General features: G+C 43.7%; 1 protein-coding gene across 3 annotated transcripts in view; it reads right to left on the bottom strand.

Moving 5' to 3' along the window:
* The window catches only part of DIAPH3 (diaphanous related formin 3), an 870,768-nt gene that overhangs the window by 544,468 nt on the left and 304,887 nt on the right, over positions 1-21,413 (bottom strand). For all 3 annotated transcript variants that reach the window (XM_083168891.1, XM_083168892.1, XM_083168893.1), the window contains one exon: positions 10,501-10,570. In XM_083168891.1, coding sequence (XP_083025017.1) covers positions 10,501-10,570 — 70 coding nt within the window. The remainder of the gene's footprint in view (positions 1-10,500; positions 10,571-21,413) is intronic.

Here is a 21,413-nt window from a genome sequence, read left to right as displayed (position 1 = left end):
ACGGGAAGAATATTATATGTTATAAAATTAGTTGCCTCTTTCGTAATCACCACTCCCAGGTAGTCAAGTTTTTCCACCCTGGGAATATCCACCCCATCTCCACTACCCCAAAAAGAATCGATTATTTTTTCATCAACCAATAATTTAGATTTTTCTTTGTTAATTGTTAATCCTGAATATAAACCAAATTCATTTAAATCATTCAAGACCTTAGGCAGGTCTACTTTATAATTAACCAATCCCACCATGAGATCATCCGCATACAAGGAGACAAGGTTGCCCATCACCCCAGACCCCCGATTTTCGCAAAGTATATTCCTGAGCTTACAAGCCAAAGGCTCGATAGCAATTGCAAACAGAGTAGGGGATAATGGGCAACCCTGTCTCGTCCCCCTATATATGGGAAAAGGAGCGGAAACATATCCGTTTATAGTAATTCTAGCACATGGGTTATGATATATGGAAAAAATCCTTCTAATAAAACAAGGTCCAAAGCCGAATGCCTCCAGAGTACTCCCTAAATATGTCCACTCAAGGGTATCAAAGGCCTTATTGGCATCAAAGGAGGCTAATGCTACGTCACTAGCTGAAATTTTCCCAGCTTGTAAAAAGGTAAACACTCTACGAATATTAATAGCGGTTGACTTACCCCTCCTAAAACCTGTCTGGTCATTATGAATAATTTTGTCTATCACGGTGCCAAGTCTATTTGCTAAAATCATAGCATACAATTTAGCATCCGTTGTTAATAAAGATATAGGTCTATATGAATCTACTTTTAGTGGGTCCTTACCCTTTTTCAAAATAACAGTAATAACTGCTTCTGTCATAGATTGTGTAAGAGTACCCTCCTTCTCCATTTCTTGAAAGAAGTATAGAAGCCTCGGGGCTAAACTAGCACCGAGGGTTCTATAGATCTCTGCTGGTAACCCGTCTATACCAGGAGCTTTGGCAAGTGACAACTCCTTTATAGCCCCTTCTACCTCCTCCAACCTGAACGGGGAATCCAAGAATTCCCTATCTTCAGTGGATATGGTAGGGAGGTCTATATTATTCAAATAATTTCTACATTCACTATCCCCCTTTATGGTTTTAGATTTATATATTTCCTTGTAATGATCCACAAAAACTTCAACTAGTCCCGGTGTTTCACTTACAATTTCCCCTGAGGGCGAACAAATTTTAGTGATAATATTTACCGGTACTTCTGCCCTGGCAATATATGCCATCAATTTACCTGCCTTGTCAGAGTGAATATAGCTTTTATGAGATTCTTTTAGTAACCTATATTTTGCCATATCCTGAAGGTGCGTCACCCATGAACGTTTAGCATTTAGCCATTCCAATTTACTGGGTTCTGAATTTTGGACTAAATAAATCTGTTCGAGTTTTATCATGGTCCCCTCTAATGTTAATGATGTTTTTTGAAGTATATCTTTTGCATATGCTACTTTTTTAATCAAAGTGCCCCGTAGATGAGCTTTAAAGGCTTCCCAAACCATACCGGGTTTCGCAGAATCAATATTAGTGCCAAAATAACCTTCAATTTCCTGATCTAAATCAGTAAGGTTATCAAACCGGGACAGCCACACTGGTTGAAACCTCCAATATCGGTGCCCTCGGCACGGCTCGGGATCCAGCTGTATAACTAGGGGGGAATGGTCAGAGATACCCCTTGCTTTATATTCAATTGAGGAGATTTTATTAAGTAAGGCTATAGATGTAAATATATTATCGATCCTGGAGAAATTGTTGTATGTGGGAGAATAGCATGAAAATTGGCTCCCCTTTGGAAACTTTTCTCTCCAGACATCGTGCCAACCCATCTCCTCAATGAATTTAGCAAGGGAGCTTCTCCCCGAAGGGGAAGATTTCTTCGGGCACCATATGTCCAATCCGTAATTCATTACCATATTAAAATCCCCTAGGCATATTAAGGGGCTATCTGGTCTAGCAGACACAAACTCCAGGGCAGCTCTTAAGACATCAAAGCCAAATGGGGGCGGGACATAGACTGAAAGCAAGGATAGTCTAGTAGTACCAAATATTCCATCCAAAAATACATAACGCCCATTTGGATCAATCTCTACTGCTAGGTGTTCACATGCCACAGACTTTTTAATGATTACCGAGACACCACGAGAAGCCGATGTGAACGGTGCATGGTACATCTGCGCGATCCAAGGACGTTTTAAGGATCGGAGTTTTTCACCACACAAGTGGGTCTCCTGCATACAGATCACATCGGCCCCCAGGGTCTTACAATAATTAAGAACCAGGGATCGTTTGATCCTGTCATTCAAGCCCCGCACGTTCCATGACATAATTTTAATCATAATATAAATTATTTACCATATTCAGCAAGATATAATAAATATAGATTGAGGATTACCATATCCAGCAAAGAATATATATTTGTAAAGAAGGAGTGAACCGAGAAGGAGCATCTTTCCCCCATATGAGGAAATAGGTAGCAAGATAGGGACATATATCGGCAGGCACATAAAAGGACAAACAACACTTAACATCAACCCCCCCCCCCCACCCCCCTCCCTGTATAACCTATCCCGTTAGGCATACCTATAGCAAATGACCCCCAATTACACCCCTACGTACCCACTGTCACTTGGGGACCTTTACCTAATGACCACATACAACCCGGTAGGGGGCCCCAGCACTTTTAATACCAATTGAATATATCCAGAATATTATAGGCCACGCATATCCTAAATTCTATTCTTTCAGGGCTAGTTAGGCCCTAAATCCTCCCACCACCCCCCCAGACTCCGTTTTTTTAGAAAAACTTTTCGAATTTTCAGTATCCAAGATATACATATACAACAAAAGTTATCAATGGCTATTTATCAGCCAATTGGCTTCGGCCGGGATAGAACTTATCCAGCCACAATGCTGCCTCCGACGCTGTGGAGAAGAAGGTTGTTTCCCCATTGGCCACCACCCGGAGTTTAGCAGGGTAAAACATAGCATATTTCAATTCCAGTTCTCTCATTCTACTTTTGACATTACGAAATTTTGCTCTGTCTTTTTGTACATCTTGTGGCAAGTCAGGGAAGACAGAGACTTTAGACCCATTAAGACCGAAGTCAGATTTTATACGAGTCAATCTGAGAACTTGATCTCTGTCCCTGTAATGTAAAAATTTCGCAATTAGGGTGCGGGGTGAGCCCCCAGGAATAGAGGGGCGGGCTGGAATTCGGTGTACCCGTTCTATGGAAAAGTGAGCCGAGAAATTTTCCTGTCCAAGCTCCCTCTTTAACCAGTCCTCAATGAATTTTTCAGGCTCTCGTCCTTCTATTCGCTCCTCTAAGCCAACAAAACGGACATTATTACGCCTTGAGCGCCCTTCAAGATCGATGAGTTTAGCCCGTAGGTCCGCCATTTGGCCAGAAATCCCCACTACCTGGACCTGTAGGGGAGTCACAATATCTTCTGTGGCCGAGAGTCGCTTTTCCAACTCACAGACCCTGTCTCTAGTTTTTTGTGCGTCATCCCGTATCAACATAATATCCGACTGGAGTTTATTCATCTGTTCGGATAGTCGCGTTTCACAGGAGTTTATCGCCTCCAGTACTTGTGCCAGAGTAACTTCTGGTGTTTGCACCTGGATGCAGGGCTTGGAGGGAGTGGTCTGTGGCGTGACGGGCTGGGAGTTAGCCGTGGAACGGGCATATTTTTCTAAGCGGGCAGCCGCTGTATTTTGACCGGTTTTTCCCATCTTATCACCAATTACAGTTGTACCGGATAGACTGGTAAATTTATAGCGCTTATTAACTTGCTGCCAGGGTAAACAGGGGTTTCAGTTACAGTGTCCAATGCTTATTTCTGCCTCTTTATCCCTGAATGCTTTCTAACCTCTGGTGGCTAGTGCAGGTTATTTAGCAAAATATGGTAATGCAGTGTCTCACACCAATTTCTGCCTAGAGGAGGCTTCTCCCGCAGTTACTGACAAGTCTCGGTCCCAAAGCCCAGCGGGGCAGTATATCAGAGGAACAGCACCTGTTAATCTTGTCAAACGGTGTCTCACAAATATTGTTACTAAGGAGAAACCTTCCCCCACTATTTCTGACCAGTCCCGGTCACAAAAGCCCAACAGGGTAATATATCAGAAGCACAGCATCTGTTAGTATAGTCACACAGTGTCTCATAAAAAATTGCTGTCAAGGAAAAAAGCTTCTTCCACTATTTCTGACAAGTCCCGGTCAAAAATCCCAGCAGAGTGATATATCAGAGGTACAGCACCTGTTCAAATATTCAAGCAATGTCTCACAAAACTTGCTGCTAAGAAAAAACTTCTCCCACAGTTTCTAACAGGTCCTGACCCAGCAGAATAGTATATCAGAGATACAGCACCTGTAGCCTTGTAGCGTTTGCAGGATTTTCAATGTCCAAGGATAAAGATGGCTCTTAATATTGTGCATTGTACTTGGTGTTAAACAAGGGTGGCATAAAAATGTTTTGTAAAAAAAAAAAATACAGGTCCCTGTATATTAAAACACCCTCCTAATATGTCAAATTCCTCAGCCAAATCTAAGTGTAGCATAATAAGATGATTTTCTAAAGCAAGCCTCAAGAGAGACAAGAAGACCATGCTGTATGTTAAACTTGTGTGCAAACTCACATCCTTAGACACAAATGTGTATAGACAAGAATATTTGGTTAATTGATTCTATGAAGACCGGGTTTATTTATCCAACCAGCAATGGAATGCTTTGACGCTGAAATGCCTCTTTTCTAATCATCAAAGCAGCAGTCAAATTCACATATACGCAGAGAGTGCAAATCCAGAAAATCACAGAGGAATATCTGGATACGATGGATGCAAAAAGGTCACATCTGCTGATTCATGTCAAAATGTGAAACCACCTTAGGTATAGGGACAGTCAGGGCAAAGTTTCATCTGATCTGGTCTAAAAGAAAAATCAAAAGTGGAGAGTTGGCTAACAAGGATGCCAAATCAAAAGTTGAGGAAATAGCCAAAAGATAAACTACTTTCCATGTAAACCACCTTAACTCCACCACCTCTAATGACTCAAAAAGTGCCCAATGAAAAGCAGCTAACAATAAATTAAGATCTGATGGTGGAACCAAAGGAACATTAGGTGGCTGGAAATGCAATACTCTTTTCATGAAAGTTCTGCCATCTGGTAAAGATGCCAAACTCCCCTGAAAAAGAATAGACAAGGCAGAGACTTGGCCCCTCAGAAAAGAGAGGCACAGGCCTTTGGACAATCTGTCCTGTAAAAAACAAAATCCACATTGTAATTGGAACAGAGATCCTGGTACCCTCATGGCTTCTCTAAACGACCCATAATAGATAACTGTAGTGGATGACTAAATCAGCAGTAAGGCAGTTTGGATAACAGCTGTGGAAAAGCACTTGGACCTCAAAAGAACAATCTCAAGTGCCACGCAGTTTAAGTCAACAGTAGAAAATCCGGATAAAGGAATGGACCCTATGATAGAAGATCATTTCACATCAGTAACTTACACAACTCTCTGGATAAAAATGGACGCTATATACAGTATAAAGTATTGTACCCATGTCATAACCTGGACAGTTTCTGACATATCCTGTGGATACCCAGATCATTCCTGTTGGTTAACGTAAGCCACGTCCAAAGCATTCTCTGATTAGGTATACTAGGACTTGTCCATGACTAATATCTGTAGATGAACGGTCTGGTTTCTGACCCAGCAATAGATTCAAACGGAAACACCTAGCTGGATGATTTACTGGGAATCAAGGCTTCTATGAATAGAGAGTGAATTGCACCCATTAATGTTCCTCTTTAGCCGATTCTGAGGAAGAGGAGTTATAAAATATAGATAGGTATGAGATCCCCTGACCAAAGTCATTGGGAAGGCCAGTCAGCTCTTCCGAAGCAAAGATTGCAGGATACCATAGTTATTCACCCTATGACTCTGTGGCCTACTGCTGAACCGCTGATGGGTGCAGGCTAACACGTACCTGGGGCAGACTAAATGAGCAAGTGGTTCTCCTCGGCCATCAAATTCTAAAAGGGCCAAAACCTAGGAGTTCTAGGGTGAAATGAAAGAAATGGAAAAAACTGACTTTTAATTCCAGCTGCCTGTGTAACTATGCACTCCAGTTATGGCCTACATAAATAATCTATAGAGCTAATTTTCTGCTTATCAGGAAAGCAACCAAATTGTCCTTCTGGCCAAAAAAAGATAAAAACTTACAGTATACACTGAATTTTCTCAATACTCAAATCCAGATCGTATTGGCTATTACGTGTTTTGGATAGCCAATATGATCCCGATTTGAGATCCATGCAAATCCGAGTAAAACTGAACCTGCACACTCTCATGAAAACCTGCTTTGTATAATCAACCAGAGTTAGGAGACCTGAATAGGCTGCTTCTAAGTATTACCAGTTAATGTAGATAAATATTTAATAGGTACAGATGTGTACATATAGCCACCTTTCACATTAAGATAATGAGACCAGCGCTCAGGCTCTGAATCTATTCCGTGTACCCCAATAAAGTGTGAAGTGTGTTCTAGGAAAGCCTAGATAAGTGGAGGTGTGGATGGTGCCACTAATAGATTGATGGACACACTGTATGTGGCAAATCAAAAGAAATGTATTAATAAACTATTGAAAATCACATGGATGTAGGGTGCTGAGGAAAGGGTTAAGGATGGAGAAGAGAGTACTGAATGCCCAGCCTTGTCTGGCCTGTGCTTGGCACAGGGGAGTCTTGTGCAACTACCACTGCACCTTCTGCGGTGACTGTGGTTCGTATTGCACAGACAGGTGGAGAGTCTTAGGTTGGGATCAACACAGTGCTCCGGCTGGTGGTGGGTGGATAAAGTCAATGGGGGTCAAGGAAAGTGCAACAGTGTCACTGGGAGCCAGCCCGTGTGGTGGTCCTGGTGGTGCACCTCCCACTTACCTGATATCCTGGGTGCATATCTGCTCCGACCGTCCCACTTCGCTCTGCATTGATCTTCTCCTGCTGGTGCCTGCATAGCCGTGCGAGCGCACCATTGTAGATATCGCGTCGTTCCTACAGTGACAGACACACTTCCGGGTCCCGCTGAGAGGCGTTCGGCGGGAGTGGTGAGGCACTGGAGTAACGAGCGCTTAACTCCGGGTGGGGAGGAGACTGTTGGGTGCTGAGAGATGGGTGATGTGTGCTCCAACGCGTTTCAACCCGTGAGGGGCCTTTGTCAACATCCTTGACCTCAACTATCAAAGGTCTAGAGCCTTTATGGCTAACCTTGACACTCCAGATGTTGAACTAAACATCACAGCATGCTCTGCATCAGATTTAGCATGGCCAAATATCAAATCTGAAGCTGAGCATGCTGGGATGTGTAGTTCAACAACAGCTGGAGTGTCAAGGTTAGCCATCAAACGTCTAGAGGATAGCCTGAGTAAACTCAGTGAATGCCTGGGAACAGTCTTCCCATCTAAGTGGTATCGCAATCCTGATAACCTCCACATCCTCTGAAAGGGGCTCATCTGAATCCTCCTCCCCTAATGAATGCACCATATGTATAGGTATGCATTTATGAGCACCAGTCCTAGAAGAACCCAAGATTGATTAAGTAGACCTTAGAAATAATAAGCATTTGTAAAGATAATCCTGAAACTAGCAGATGACTTACTATTTTAAAAGAAGGGGACTGAAAAGGTAGGGCTTGCTTTAAAGGCATAGGAAACAAATCACTTTGCTCTACATGCACTTATTTTGCCAAGTAAGATTTGGACTGAGCCATCAGGTTTGCCTATAGTGGTAAGACCTACTCAGGTGGAGTGTTCTCAGATGAGCACTGGCGGAATACCTGAACCTCACAATCTGCACAAAAGGCTTTTGTCCCGTAATCACTTTAAAGAGTTTAGCAGAATATTTAAAACAAGAAAAATGGAAGGTAAGTGCAACCCTACTTTAGGGGAGATTCAATTTCCTGCAGCCATTCAATGTGTTCTTCTGTGACTTCACAAGCAGTCGGGCTTCTTCTGCAAAGAACAGCCAGGAATTCATGAGATCCCAGCCACAACTCGCCGATACCCCATGGCCCCCTTCTCAACCCGCAGAAGGCGGGACATCGAATCGCACCTGCAAAATCTCAGTGGAGCAGACCAAGAACGGGACAGGGTCACAGATATTGGGCCAGCCCGACATTCGTGACCCAACATTGAATATCCCGTTTTGTCTGTTTGTTTATCACACAGGCATACCATCAACAGTAATGGAGATATAAAACCTGCAATCTATATTCCCTTTTTGCAAAAACACACACAGAAATAAAATGGAAAAAATCAGAAGAAAAATAATCCTAACTATCTCTAAATAATGATTAAACGAAAAACAAGAAGAATTATTTTAGTTTAGTAAACCAAAGCCTCCGGACACAGCACCAGCAGTGTAAACCAAACACCAGCCTTTGAAGCAGCTACAAGTCAGATGAGCCGGAAGCACTGCCAACTGTATTGTAGGAGTATGGGCAAGATGATACTGCAGCCATAGAGCAAATGGCACCATATTTTCACAAGATAAAGTGCCCCTTGGCTCACCTTTAGAGGAAACAAATAGGATACATAAATGTCAGGAACCCCGGTTCTCGTGCCGCTCGCGTGCGCCCCTTACCAGCACACTGGTGTAATCTGCGCCACAGATAAACTGTTGGCACACTCTGCAGTTCCTGGCGTGATGTCTCTGCCTCACAAGCCATTCCCTGTGTCACATAGGATAGAGGGCTCCAGGTGCATTCCCTGTTCTGATTGCGGGTCACATGATCCAGGTAGCTCAAAGCATACTTCCTGGTTCTGTGTACTGCTGCTGCAGCTAAGTAGCAATTACCTGGAGGAATAAAAGCCAGCTTCCCAGAGTCCTCCTTGTCTTGAAAAACTTGTCAGTTCCCCTGCAAGTTCTCCAGCATCAAGCTCTCCAAGACTCCCCACTTGCTCCAGAGATCCGGTTACCTGTGCCCTGCTGTTACCTGCTAGCATCTGCTGCTTACCTGGTCAATCCACTTCTGCCAGAAGACTCCACTATGTCCATCTTCAGTGTGACCCAGCTCTCTGTGTGCAGCCCAGGTTATCAGTACAGTCTCTGGATACCTGTAGGTTATTATACCTGCTATATCTCGGCTTCCAAGGTGCACCATCGAGTACCATTGACCGGCTTTCAGGCCACACTATCTAATACCATCAACTGGCTTCTAGGCCACACCATTGAATACCATCAACCGGCTTCCAGGCAGCAGCATCGGTACCCAGTCAACTCCATTGAGTGCCCCTTGCTACACTCATTCCTCTGTGCCCTCTGTGTTGCTATGCAGCATTCAGTGCCATCGATCCACCATTGATGGTTTAAGTACCCCATTATCATCACTGCTCTACCCATCTCCAGAGTATCACTCCTGCTAGTCACAGAGGAACCTGGGGAGAGGGCTGCGACCTGGTCGGCAGTTGCAGCAAAGTCCATATCCCCTTGCGGGGGGGTCACTGGTGAATACCACTATGAAACCACCAAGCTTCCAGTTCCCTGAGCCCTCCACTGTCTCACCCAGGTCATTGCCGGGAACACAGCAAGTCCAGTCCTTGACACATACAGAAGCCTTTGCATACTACAGATCAATAAAAGCAGGTCAGCCATCAATGCTACAGTCTACAGGTGGTGCTGCCATAGTAAGAGACATGTGTACAGGGAACTCTACAAATGCGTTTCCAGGGTCCCAAATACCTGCAGTCTAAAAGTGCACTGCTGCATGAGGTAGACACTGGATGCGGGCACTGGTGTAATGCGTTCTCCTACTTAGCTGTATCACTAAAGAGGATTCGAATACCCAAAACAGGAGTGGCTAGAAATTATATATATATATATATATATATATATATATATATATATATATATATATATATATATATATATATACATATATATATACACACACACACACACACTTAAGGCCTAATAACTTTGTGATTCTCTTAATGTCACTGCAAGTTTCAGACCATGTGTTTTGAAGCCTATGCTTGCCCTCTGCTTCCTATTCCCAGTTTCAGCATTCCCCAAATTAGAACAAAAGAGGAAATAAGCATTGCCCATCAGTTGGAAGACATTTACAGAGAGCCAGAAATGACAGTGAAGTTGTGCTATAAAAGAGACAATGTGAAGAACGTTATTATAAAATCAAATTTCTGCATATATCATGTAACTGCTTGCCACCTAAGTCACATAACATCTAAGCAAGCTGCATATGATTATAAAAAGGCAAATAAAGAGCATGTCTCTTCTCACAATAAACCAATGTAATATTTATAAAAAACAATACACAAAACGTTAATGGGATTGCAGCTTTAAAGTACAAAGATATCAGTCTACACACATCACTTATTTGTGCAATAAAAAAAGTACAAAGATACCAGTCCACACACATCACTTATTTGTGCAATAAAAAAATAAGAGACAAAATGATAGCTATTATAATATACAAATTACCTTGTTGTTCATGAATGCCTTGAGACACTGTATGACTTTATGTTGAATCCGCTTTTCTATTTTTTCATGGCTGCATTATATTTAAAGGATCAAAGAAAAAGAAAGAAAAAAAAGAACTCTGTGAATAAGGGAATCAATGTGACTGTATATTACACATGCATGGACTGTTCACTGTGCTTCCTCCTATACCTGCTATGGGTGTGGATCATAAGGTTAACGATGTTTAATCGACAGGTACACGGTGAACATGGGTGGACAGGCATGAGGTCAACAAGAAATAGAGGTTGACATGGAACAGGTCGACATTGACAAAAGGTTGACACAAGCAGTAGGTTGATATGGAAATGGTCGACAAATGAAAAGGCGGAAATGAGTTTTACATAAGTTTCTTGTGTCAAAGACAACACCTGTCACCATGAACCCCCCAATTAGTGTGGCACCCTTTGCGCTGCGCTCGGGGGCGCTTTTTCTGTTCCCAAAGATAATCCACAATGGATCGTAAAGCATGAAAATTTCCAAAGAAAGAAAAAAATTGTTTAGAAAACGTTGGCCTTTTCATGTGTTGACTAAGTCAATGTTGTTTGTGTCAACTTTTTGTCGACGTGAACCATTCATGGCCAACATATTGACGGTCGACCTATCCTTCAGATATTGTGCTACTATATTAAAACAGTATGAATAAAGTCGTAATGGGTTTTGGCTATATGATTACCGTAACACAAATGAATAGCACATAATCATGCATTTAAAACGGAATTACTGTGAAAGCAATAATAGGAATTTAATACCTACCGGTAATTCCTTTTCACGTAGTCCTTATGGGATACTGGGAATGGTCTTAAGACATTGGGTATTAGAGGGTATCCGCAGGAGACAGGCACATCTATAACTTTGAAGCTGGGTGTACTGGCTCCTCCCCTCTGATTCCCCTCCCAGGAACCAGTTAGTGGAAAAACTGTGCCCGAAGGAGAATGTACATATGAGAGGAATAACTTATATGTCACCTATGTAAACATAAGTGTGAATAGTGTGGTGAGATTCATGCCAGCACACCCGCATTCATCAAAAACAAAAAACAACTATAATACCACCAACTGGGTGGATTTTCTTTAACAAAGGTCACTGAACTAGACCTTAGAACCAGAAGACAATAAGTTAGCTTCTGACTTTTATCAGCAGAAAAAAACTGCAGCCAAACCCCCGCACAGGGCGGGCGCCCAGTATCCCATAAGGACTACGTGAAAAGGAATTACCGGTAGGTATTAAATTCCTATTTTCACTAACGTCCTTGATGGGATACTGGGAATGGTCTTAAGACATTGGGGATGTCCCAAAGCTTCCAGAAAGGGAGGGTACGTGCGGAGACTGCTGCAGTACTGCCTGAACAAACTGGGTATCCTCTTTGGCCAAGGCATCAAACCTGTAAAATTTTACAAAGGTGTGTTGCCCCGACCATGTAGCAGCTCTACAGAGTTGCAGAGCTGACACACCCCGAGCAGCCGCCCAGGATGCGCCCACCGATCTGGTGGAATGAGCCTTTAAAACCGGAGGTGTCGGCATGCCTGCTGTCACATAGGCTTGTTGGATTGTAGTCCTAATCCATCTAGCAATGGATTGCTTAGATGCAGGGTGTCCTTTCTTTTGTGCGTCATACAGAATGAATAGACAATCTGTCTTCCTGATTCTTAACGTCCTCTGGACATACACACGCAAGACACGCACCACATCCAGGGATACCCGAATATCCGGCGAACTAGATGCAGACGGGACTACAATTGGTTGATTTAGGTGAAAGGAAGAAATCACCTTAGGGAGAAAACGCGGGTTTGTTCTCAACTCCTCTCTGTCTGAGTGGAAAATTAGATAGGGACTCTTACAGGAAAGGGCTCCCAATTCAGACACTCTCCTAGCCGAGGCTAGGGCCAAAAGGATCACCGCCTTCCAGGTGATATACCTCAATTCAATCGACTCCAACGGTTCGAACCAGGAGGATTGAAGGAAGTTTAGAACAACGTCCAAACTCCAAGGAGGTGTAGGAGGTACAAAGGGAGGCTGGATGTGAAGCACTCCCTGAAGGAAAGTTTGTACTTCCGGGATGACAGCCAATTTTCTTTGGAAGAATATGGAGAGGGCCGAAATCTGTACTTTTAGTGAGCCCAGACGGAGACCCAAATCCAATCCCGCTTGTAAGAAGCACAATAACCTGTTCAGGTTAAATTTCGCAGGGGGGGCCTTCTGTTCCTCACACCAACCCACGTACTTTCTCCAGATCTTGTAGTAGTGGGTGTTTGTCACCGGCTTTCTGGCCTGAATCATCGTGGTGATAACTGATGAATGCAGACCCTTCTGGGCTAAGATTTTCCGCTCAGCCTCCACGCCGACAAACGTAGCCGCCCTAAATCTTGGAAGACGCAAGGGCCCTGTGTGAGAAGATCTCTCCTTAGAGGCAGAGGCCAAGGATCCTCGATCAGCAGGCTCTGTAGGTCCGAGAACCAAGCCCTTCTTGGCCAGTCCGGAGCCACAAGAATGGCTTCCACTGCCTGACTTCGAACCCTTTTTAGAACTCTTGTCAGCAGTGGTATGGGTGGAAACAGGTACACCAAGGGAAACACCCATGGAATTGTCAGGGAGTCTATTGCCACTGCGCAGGGATCCCTGGTCCTTGTGCAATACATGGGGACCTTGTGGTTTAACCGGGATGCCATCAGATCTATCGATGGCTGGCCCCAATGGTCCACAATTGCTGCAAACACCTGTGAATTCAGGCTCCATTCCCCGGGGTGGAGGGCGTGACGGCTGAGAAAGTCTGCCTCCCAATTGTCCACACCCGGGATAAAGATGGCCGACAGCGCCACCACGTACATTTCCGCCCAAGCCAGGATCTTGGAAGCTTCCTTCATGCAAGTCCTGCTTTTCGTGCCTCCCTGGCGATTTATGTAGGCCACAGTTGTGGCATTGTCGGACTGTATCTGAAGCGCCCGACCTTGGAGGAGATCCTGGGCTTGTAACACTGCATAGTATACAGCTCTCAGCTCCAGCATATTGATGTGGAGTCTCGCTTCCCACCGAGTCCACTGACCTTGAAAGGTTCTGTCCATGGTCACAGCACCCCATCCTTGCAGACTCGCATCTGTTGTGAGTCGCACCCAATCCTGGATGCCAAATCTCCGACCTGCAAGCAGGTTCGACTCCTGGGTCCACCATAGAAGGGACTGCCGGGATTGATGCGACAGAGAAATCCTCTTGTACATCAGGAGATGGGAGCCCGACCATTTTGCCAACAGATCCAGTTGGAACACCCTGGTGTGAAAGCGTCCGAACTGAATGGCCTCGAAGGTGGCCACCATCCTGCCCAATAGCTGGATGCATTGGTGAACCAACACCTGAGGCTTTGCCAACATCACCATCACCAGGGATTGTATGGCTTCCATCTTCTCCCGAGGGAGGAAAATCCGTTTCAACTCTGTGTCCAGGAACATTCCTAGAAAGAGGATACGACGCGACGGCGTCAGGGAGGACTTGGGGATATTTAGGATCCACCCATGCTCGGAAAAAACCTGCCTGGTTTTTGCTATATCCTGGAGCAGGACCTGTTCCGACCTTGCTTTGATCAGCAAGTCGTCCAGGTAGGGGATAATGTTGACACCCGACCTCCTGAGCAGTACCATCATTTCTGCCATCACCTTCGTGAACACACGCGGCGCTGATGACAGGCCGAATGGCAGCGCTCTGAATTGAAAGTGCAGATCTTTTAGCGCAAACCTCAGGAAAGCCTGGTGTGGACCCCAAATTGGTATGTGGAGGTAGGCGTCCTTCACATCCAGCGATGCTAAGAACTCTCCCTCCTCCAGGGTTGCTATTACTGCCCGGAGGGACTCCATCTTGAATTTGTAAACCCTTAAGAAAGGGTTTAGTGACTTTAAATTTAAAATGGGGCGTACCGAGCCGTCCGGCTTCGGCACGAGGGACAGATTGGAGTAGTAACCCCTTCCTTGTTCCTCCAATGGGACAGGTGTGATGACCTGTGACGCTAGCAGGCGTTGTATTGCCTGTTGTAGGTTCACTCGATCTGCCTGTAGGGCCGGCAGACCTGATTTGAAGAACCTGTGAGGAGGAGGTCTTTCGAATTCCAACCTGTAGCCGTTGGTAATAAGATCTCTCACCCAGGAATCCAGGAGAGAGACTGACCACACGTGGCTGAAAGCTGACAGGCGACCCCCCACCTCGCAAATGACTCCAGGGTCGGAACCCGAGTCATGCCGCAGGCTTAGAGGCGGTGGCATTAGCGGCACGATCTTGAGATCCTGTGCTGGCGGGCTTTCTGAACCTACCGCGGCCCCCTCTGGCGGCCGAGCTGGAGCCTCTCGCCCTCTGCCTGGGCCTGGAAGGCCGAAAGGACTGAGACGCCTGAAAGGACTGGGAAGCATGCCCCTGAAAGGGACGTTTTGCGTGAGTGGAAGCTGTCGGCAGAAAAGTCGACTTGCCGGCTGTAGCCTTGGATATCAGGTCGTCAAGTTCACTACCAAACAACTTTTCTCCCTTAAAAGGCAAACTCTCCACACTACGCTTTGACTCTGGATCAGCTACCCATTGTCTCAACCAGAGTGCCCTGCGGCCCGAAACCGCCATTGCGGAAGAGCGAGCATTTATAGCTCCAAGCTCCTTTTGAGTGTCACACAGGATCTTTGCAGTATCCTGGATATGGCGAAGTCTCTCTCCGACCTGCGCCATTGACATATCGGCCAGCATGCCTTCCTGGATTTGAGAAGCCCATGTATAAATGGACTTAGCCATCCAACAACTGGCGAGGACAGGTCTCTGAGACGCCCCACTCGCTGTGTACATGGACTTAAGGGTGGTATCCAGCTTTTTGTCTGTACTATCCTTTAGTGTTGCTGCCCCTGGAACGGGGAGAACCACCTTTTTGGACAGTCTGGACACTGATGCATCCACAACCGGAGGCTCTTCCCACACCGCTCTAGTGGCGGAATCAAAGGGAAAGTTGGACTTAAACCTTTTAGAAAGTTGGAAACGCTTTTCAGGTTGTTTCCAAGCCTCCTTAAACGTCTCATCAAGGTCAACTTGTTCAGGATAAACAATTTGTTGTTTCCTTTGGGACCCAAAAAACAGGTCACCTTCCTGCATGTCTGCTAAGGGAAGGTCTAACACTTCTCTTATTGCTGTAATAAGAGGTTCTGGGCCTCTAAGAGATGACTGTGAATCAGGGATCAGAGCCCCGTCGTCCACGTTATCATCTGTGTCGTCACCCGCCTGCAGATCATCATCTGAATCAGGCAACATGGCGGCCGCAGCACGCTTCCGTGACTGGCCCGCGGTGGTGTTTATATTATCCACCCTTGCGGCTAGAACTGTTAAGTCCTGCTGCACCTGTTTGGTCTGCACTGTATTTGCAGCCAATTGAGTTGACACTGCCTGCAGCATGGTTTTAATGCCTGCCGCCCACTCAGGCTCTTGTGAGTCTGATTGAGGAGTACCACTGATCTGGGGTGAAACCCCTGCCCCACTCGTTTGAGTGGACATACATTCCTCACAGGTAATCTGTGAGGTGGACTTAGGCACAAACTTGCTGCTGCAAATGAGACAGGTTAACTTCCTCACCATGTTGGAGGAATAAGTAACCTTTCTTCCACAAACACACCACAATCACAATGAAATAAAATATATATAATCAATGTGCAGTGTATAGCAGCTATATATGTGTGAGCTCTATCACTGGAAGTGTGTAGCTTAACAAGCACGTGGGGGAGCGCTCAGATTACACTGAGGAGACCAGCACACCCTGTACAACCTGAACTCCTATTTAGGAGTTGGTAACACGCATAAACACAGAACAGTGTGATCAATTAAGCGATTTTAGCGCTAAATACACTTGCTGTTTTCTGCAGATTTCCTCTGTCCAACACCTCACCGCTGAGGAGTGATCTGGAGGCAGTAATGGCGCCCAGGGAGAAGCAGGAAGTAGTGTATGCGCGCTCAGAGCTCTGGCCTCGCTCCGCTGAAGCCCCGCCCCCCTGTGATGGCGCAGGGGCTTCACTGATCTTTATACTGGCGCTGGCTGTCAGTTTTAATGGCGCCCTTTACACTGAACAGCGTTTTAAGGTGGGATCTGCCCTGGTAGCCCAGGGACTGTCACCCGTAGCCAGTCTGTGACGGGGGGTCTGCGCAGCCCCTGTGCAGGGTACCGCGTCTGCCGCCGCCGCCATCTTGCCGCACGATGAGCCGGGGTACCCCACTGTGGGGACCCCGGTTTCTACTCACCACAGACGTCTTCGGACTGTGTCAGGAGTGTGCGGCATGCTGGGGGTGAGTATCACTGCAGCGCAATGCCCGTGAGTACAAACACCCTCTCAGGACAGTGGTCCTGCAGCAGGGACAGCTCGGTACCTTAAGAGGCCTGCAGCTGAACCCTCCTCAACTGACTCCCACGAAGCAGGGATACTGTGAAGTCCAACACAGTAACCCCAAAATAATAAAAGAAAATAAACTGAAGACAAACTCTCTGGAGCTCCAGCAGTGTGCATCCTCTCCTGAGGGCACATTTTTCTAAACTGGATCCTGGGAGGGGAATCAGAGGGGAGGAGCCAGTACACCCAGCTTCAAAGTTATAGATGTGCCTGTCTCCTGCGGATACCCTCTAATACCCAATGTCTTAAGACCATTCCCAGTATCCCATCAAGGACGTTAGTGAAAATATATTGCTACATTGAATGACCTATACAGAAAAAAGGATGCCTACTATTGTAGTGTAACCACAACTGTTTTTTTTTCAGTAAGATGATTTAGCTTAGAACAAGACCGTTGATTTGAGAAACCCATTGTGATTAATAAAGCATTTAACATCCCAAACCCAGGTCGGACCAGTCACTTTCACGTTTAACCCTTGTTATATGCAGGGTCGAATTCCTAGGTTTGTCAACCCGAGTAATAAACTGCGGTGCCTTCACATCGAATGCGGTGCCTTCACATACGATCGGGATGTCATTGATAAGCAAAACCAGCTTTATTCTTGACAACAATGGAAAGAACAGGATGAGGCATCAGTATGTACCTTTAAGGAAGCACCATTACTTTAATTAACCTATATCAATGTATTATTTTGGTTAAACTGACTAGCTCTACTCAGGATATCAGGCATCCCAGAAATGCCTGATTTTGAATGAAAACATTGGTTTAAAGTCAAGAGCTAAGGGTAACTTCATCTGTTTAAAAATCATAACATTTTCTGCTTTCCGGGACAAATTCAAATTGGCTCTTTGATATTAGGCTACTTTATTACTAAATAATTCTGTAGTAATAGTGTGCTGCTTGTCTTTGCTCATTTTATACTTCTTTGGGGATATCCTATTATAATTGGTATTTTACAGCCAAAAAAATTATCTGTGTTAATTGTATACCCCCTTATATCTTTATCTCCCTCCTTCCAACTCTCACCCTCACCACGCTCATCCCAATGCAACTCTTAATCTCTCATTAAGTACAGGTGGTTTCAGGTGTCATTTGTTGTATTGTTATTGATGTTTTGAAGGGGAGGAGTGGGTTGTAAACAAATGACAGTGAATTTGTCTGCCCATGATATTGCATAGCACCCAAGAATGTGTATGTATACATGGTCAATAGAGTTAAAATCATCTAGTTTGCTTAATAAGATAAGAAGCTTATTTTATATTATTCTATTGCACAAATCTCTGATGTAAAACATCTCACACAGGATTATACCAAGTGAGACAGGATTAAAGAATATATTTCAGAATTAGGGGGTTATTTAAGTATATTGCAATTTGCAGACAAACTCAATAAAATTGGCCACTAAGGAACTCCTTTGGTAAGTCTGAGAACTTGAATATTACAATAATATAACATTGCATTTTGCAAAGCCTGAATATAAAAGAATTGGTGGTACTGTACTTATAAATGGTTCAGGGCATCTTTTGAATAAAGCTAGACAACGGACTTCTAAATCCATTATTCAGAACAGTACATTTGAACTATAAGTTTCTACAGTATACACTGTAAATAAGTTAGTGCGTATTTCAATTCCAAAATAGACAGTAGAGAAACTTCAACATGTGAAGAGACTCAAAGAAGAAACAACATAAGTCCATATTGTAAAATAAGTGGCTAATGTGGGTGGTGGGGAATAAATTAAGAAATATTACATAACTGATGCGGTATTGTGAGTTTGGAACTATTAAAAGCATTCATTACGAACATTCCAATGTAAAAATAAACCTAATATGAATCAAAAGAAAACTTAATTAATAAATGTATCAACACGGAGTTACTGCTGGTTATAACGTACTTTAATGGTGTGTACACACGGAACTTTTTGCCTTCCGATGTTGACGATATTGTCAATATCGGATCGGAATCGGATGCAGATCGCAAGGGTTTTAACCCTTGCAATCCCGATCCGATTCCGATGCGCGTTCACGTATTGCAAGGCAGAAAGTCTTGTCTGCCATGACTATATAGTGCAGATCTGCACTATATAGTCAGACTTGTATGCAAATCGGACGTGCCTTAAGATACTATCCCCGATCCGATCCGATCGTGGATAATATCTTAAGGCACATCTGACCGTGTGTACACACCATTAGACAATTACCCATATTTTTTTTTTTTTTAAACACTTGGTAAATTATATTAACAGATAATGGTAAATTATGAACAGATAATGCTCATAAAATTTATTTGGAAACTCGTCAAACATTGGATAGTTTCTTGATGGCCCAGGCAAGATTGAAATTAGACTATACACAACAAAAATATTTTTGCTGGGGTAAGAAGACTGGAACACTGTTGGCCATTATGACTAAGAGCTTTAAACATAGGCATCATATAGGTGCGTTTAAAGATATCCACTCTAATGCATTGTCAACTAAAACTTCAGATGTCTTGCTAACATTCCAGAATTAGTATAGATCTTTATATACAGCAACACCCACAGATCAGAAATTAATTGACAGATTATTGTAAGAGGTTAACTTGTCTTGTTTGACATCACAACAAGAAAGTTTTGAAGCTATAACAACGGCAGAGGAGATTAACAAGGGGATAGCCTCAATGTCCTAAAATAAAGCACCAGGTCTAGATGGATTTTCTACAGAATATTTCAAAATGTTGCAGCCAGATATTATACCTACACTTCTTCATCTTTATGAACATATACAAAAGGATTGCCCCTTCTTTCCTACGTTTAATCAGGCATATACCTCACTTATTCCAAAACCAGATAAGGATGTAACACTCCCCTCTTCAAACCGATAATATCTTAAAATCAACATTTAATAATATTTATCAAAAATATTAGCTTATAGATTCCAAATTCACTTACCCTTGATACTCACAAAACATCAGTTGGGGTTTACTAGGGGTAGACATTCTGTATATGGGATTTGTACTGCGCTAACAGCTGTAATGGCAGCTACTCACCAATCTAATACATCAAATATGCTTCTTAGCCTGGATGCCACCAAAGCATTTGACATGATATCATGGAGGTATCTTTACAATGTATTGGAGAGAAAGAGTTTTGGTCCTAAATTCCAACACTTGATTACATGTTTTTACACTTCACCAACTACCGCCCTATTCATTTTTGGAGATATACTGTAGGAGAACAAATTGTTTTTAAACTAGAGGTACAAGACATGGGATGCCCACTCTCCTCATTGCTTTTTAATTAAGAGTGAGGATTGGTTTGATAAAGCTGCAACAGACTAGATCAAATGGAGGTATTAACCTTTCTAATATAAACAGGTATTGAATCAATATACCTCTCTTCATCTCCCCTTGGTGTCCAACCCGCAGTTTGAAAAAGGCATGGCCCAATATCCATTTACTTTATGGCAAAGACAGGGAATCACTAAAGTGGGACATCTAATTAATAAAACATTTAATAAACCACTAACGTTTATACAAGCGATAGATAAGTTTTCATTTTTAGAATCCTTCCTATTAGCATGTTTCCAAGATATGTGGCTGGTCTCGCTAAGGTGCTAGCTCCTAAGGAGCCATTGAATCAACATACCTCTCTTCATCTCCCCTTGGTGTCCAACCCGCAGTTTGAAAAAGGTATGGCCCAATATCCATTTACTTTATGGCAACGACAGGGAATCACTAAAGTGGGACATCTAATTAATACAACAGTTAATAAACCACTAACGTTTATACAAGCGATAGATAAGTTTCCATTTTTAGAATCCTTCCTATTAGCATGTTTCCAAGATATGTGGCTGGTCTCGCTGAGGTGCTAGCTCCTAAGGAGCCATTGGATACTCTTTTCACGGGAAAATCTCCCTTCTAAGGCGATCTCGGCCCATTACTTATTTCTTCATAATCCCTTACAACACGAAGAGACATGTACTTGGATGGTGCAGTGGAGAGACCATATACCTATGCTGACTATTAAAAAATTATTAAAAGCTTTAGAAACTTCAATAAGACTAGTGCCACCTGCTTCATACGTAGAACTTTTTCTTAATGTGTTGCATAGAACATATTTGTCACCGCATCGTAGATATTTGATGGGATCACTCCCAAATCATTCATGTCTTCGATGTGGGACATGGGAGGCCGAGCTATATCATTGCCTATGGAAATGCCCTGTGATAAGGAGGTTTTGGGTCCAAGTATGGACATATACCACACAGCATTTAGTTTCGGCTTTATGCCTGACCCCAGAATGGGAAATATTTGGAATTATGCCTGTAGGAAGACGTATAACACATGGAGTAATTAACCTTTTGACTATTATATCAGCAATAGCTAAGAAATGCATATTACAAATTTGGTTACAGCCTATAGCGCCCCCTTTGACGCTTTTTCTTAATAAACTACATTATGTATTTAAAATTGAATGGCTAGAAGCATCCTTGAGAAAATATATTTCA

The sequence above is a fragment of the Crinia signifera genome, chromosome 2, assembly GCF_055691185.1.
Source record: "Crinia signifera chromosome 2, ASM5569118v1, whole genome shotgun sequence".
NCBI lineage: Eukaryota > Metazoa > Chordata > Amphibia > Anura > Myobatrachidae > Crinia > Crinia signifera.
Note: the sequence above shows the minus strand (reverse complement) of the source record. Positions and strands in the feature narration are given on the sequence as shown.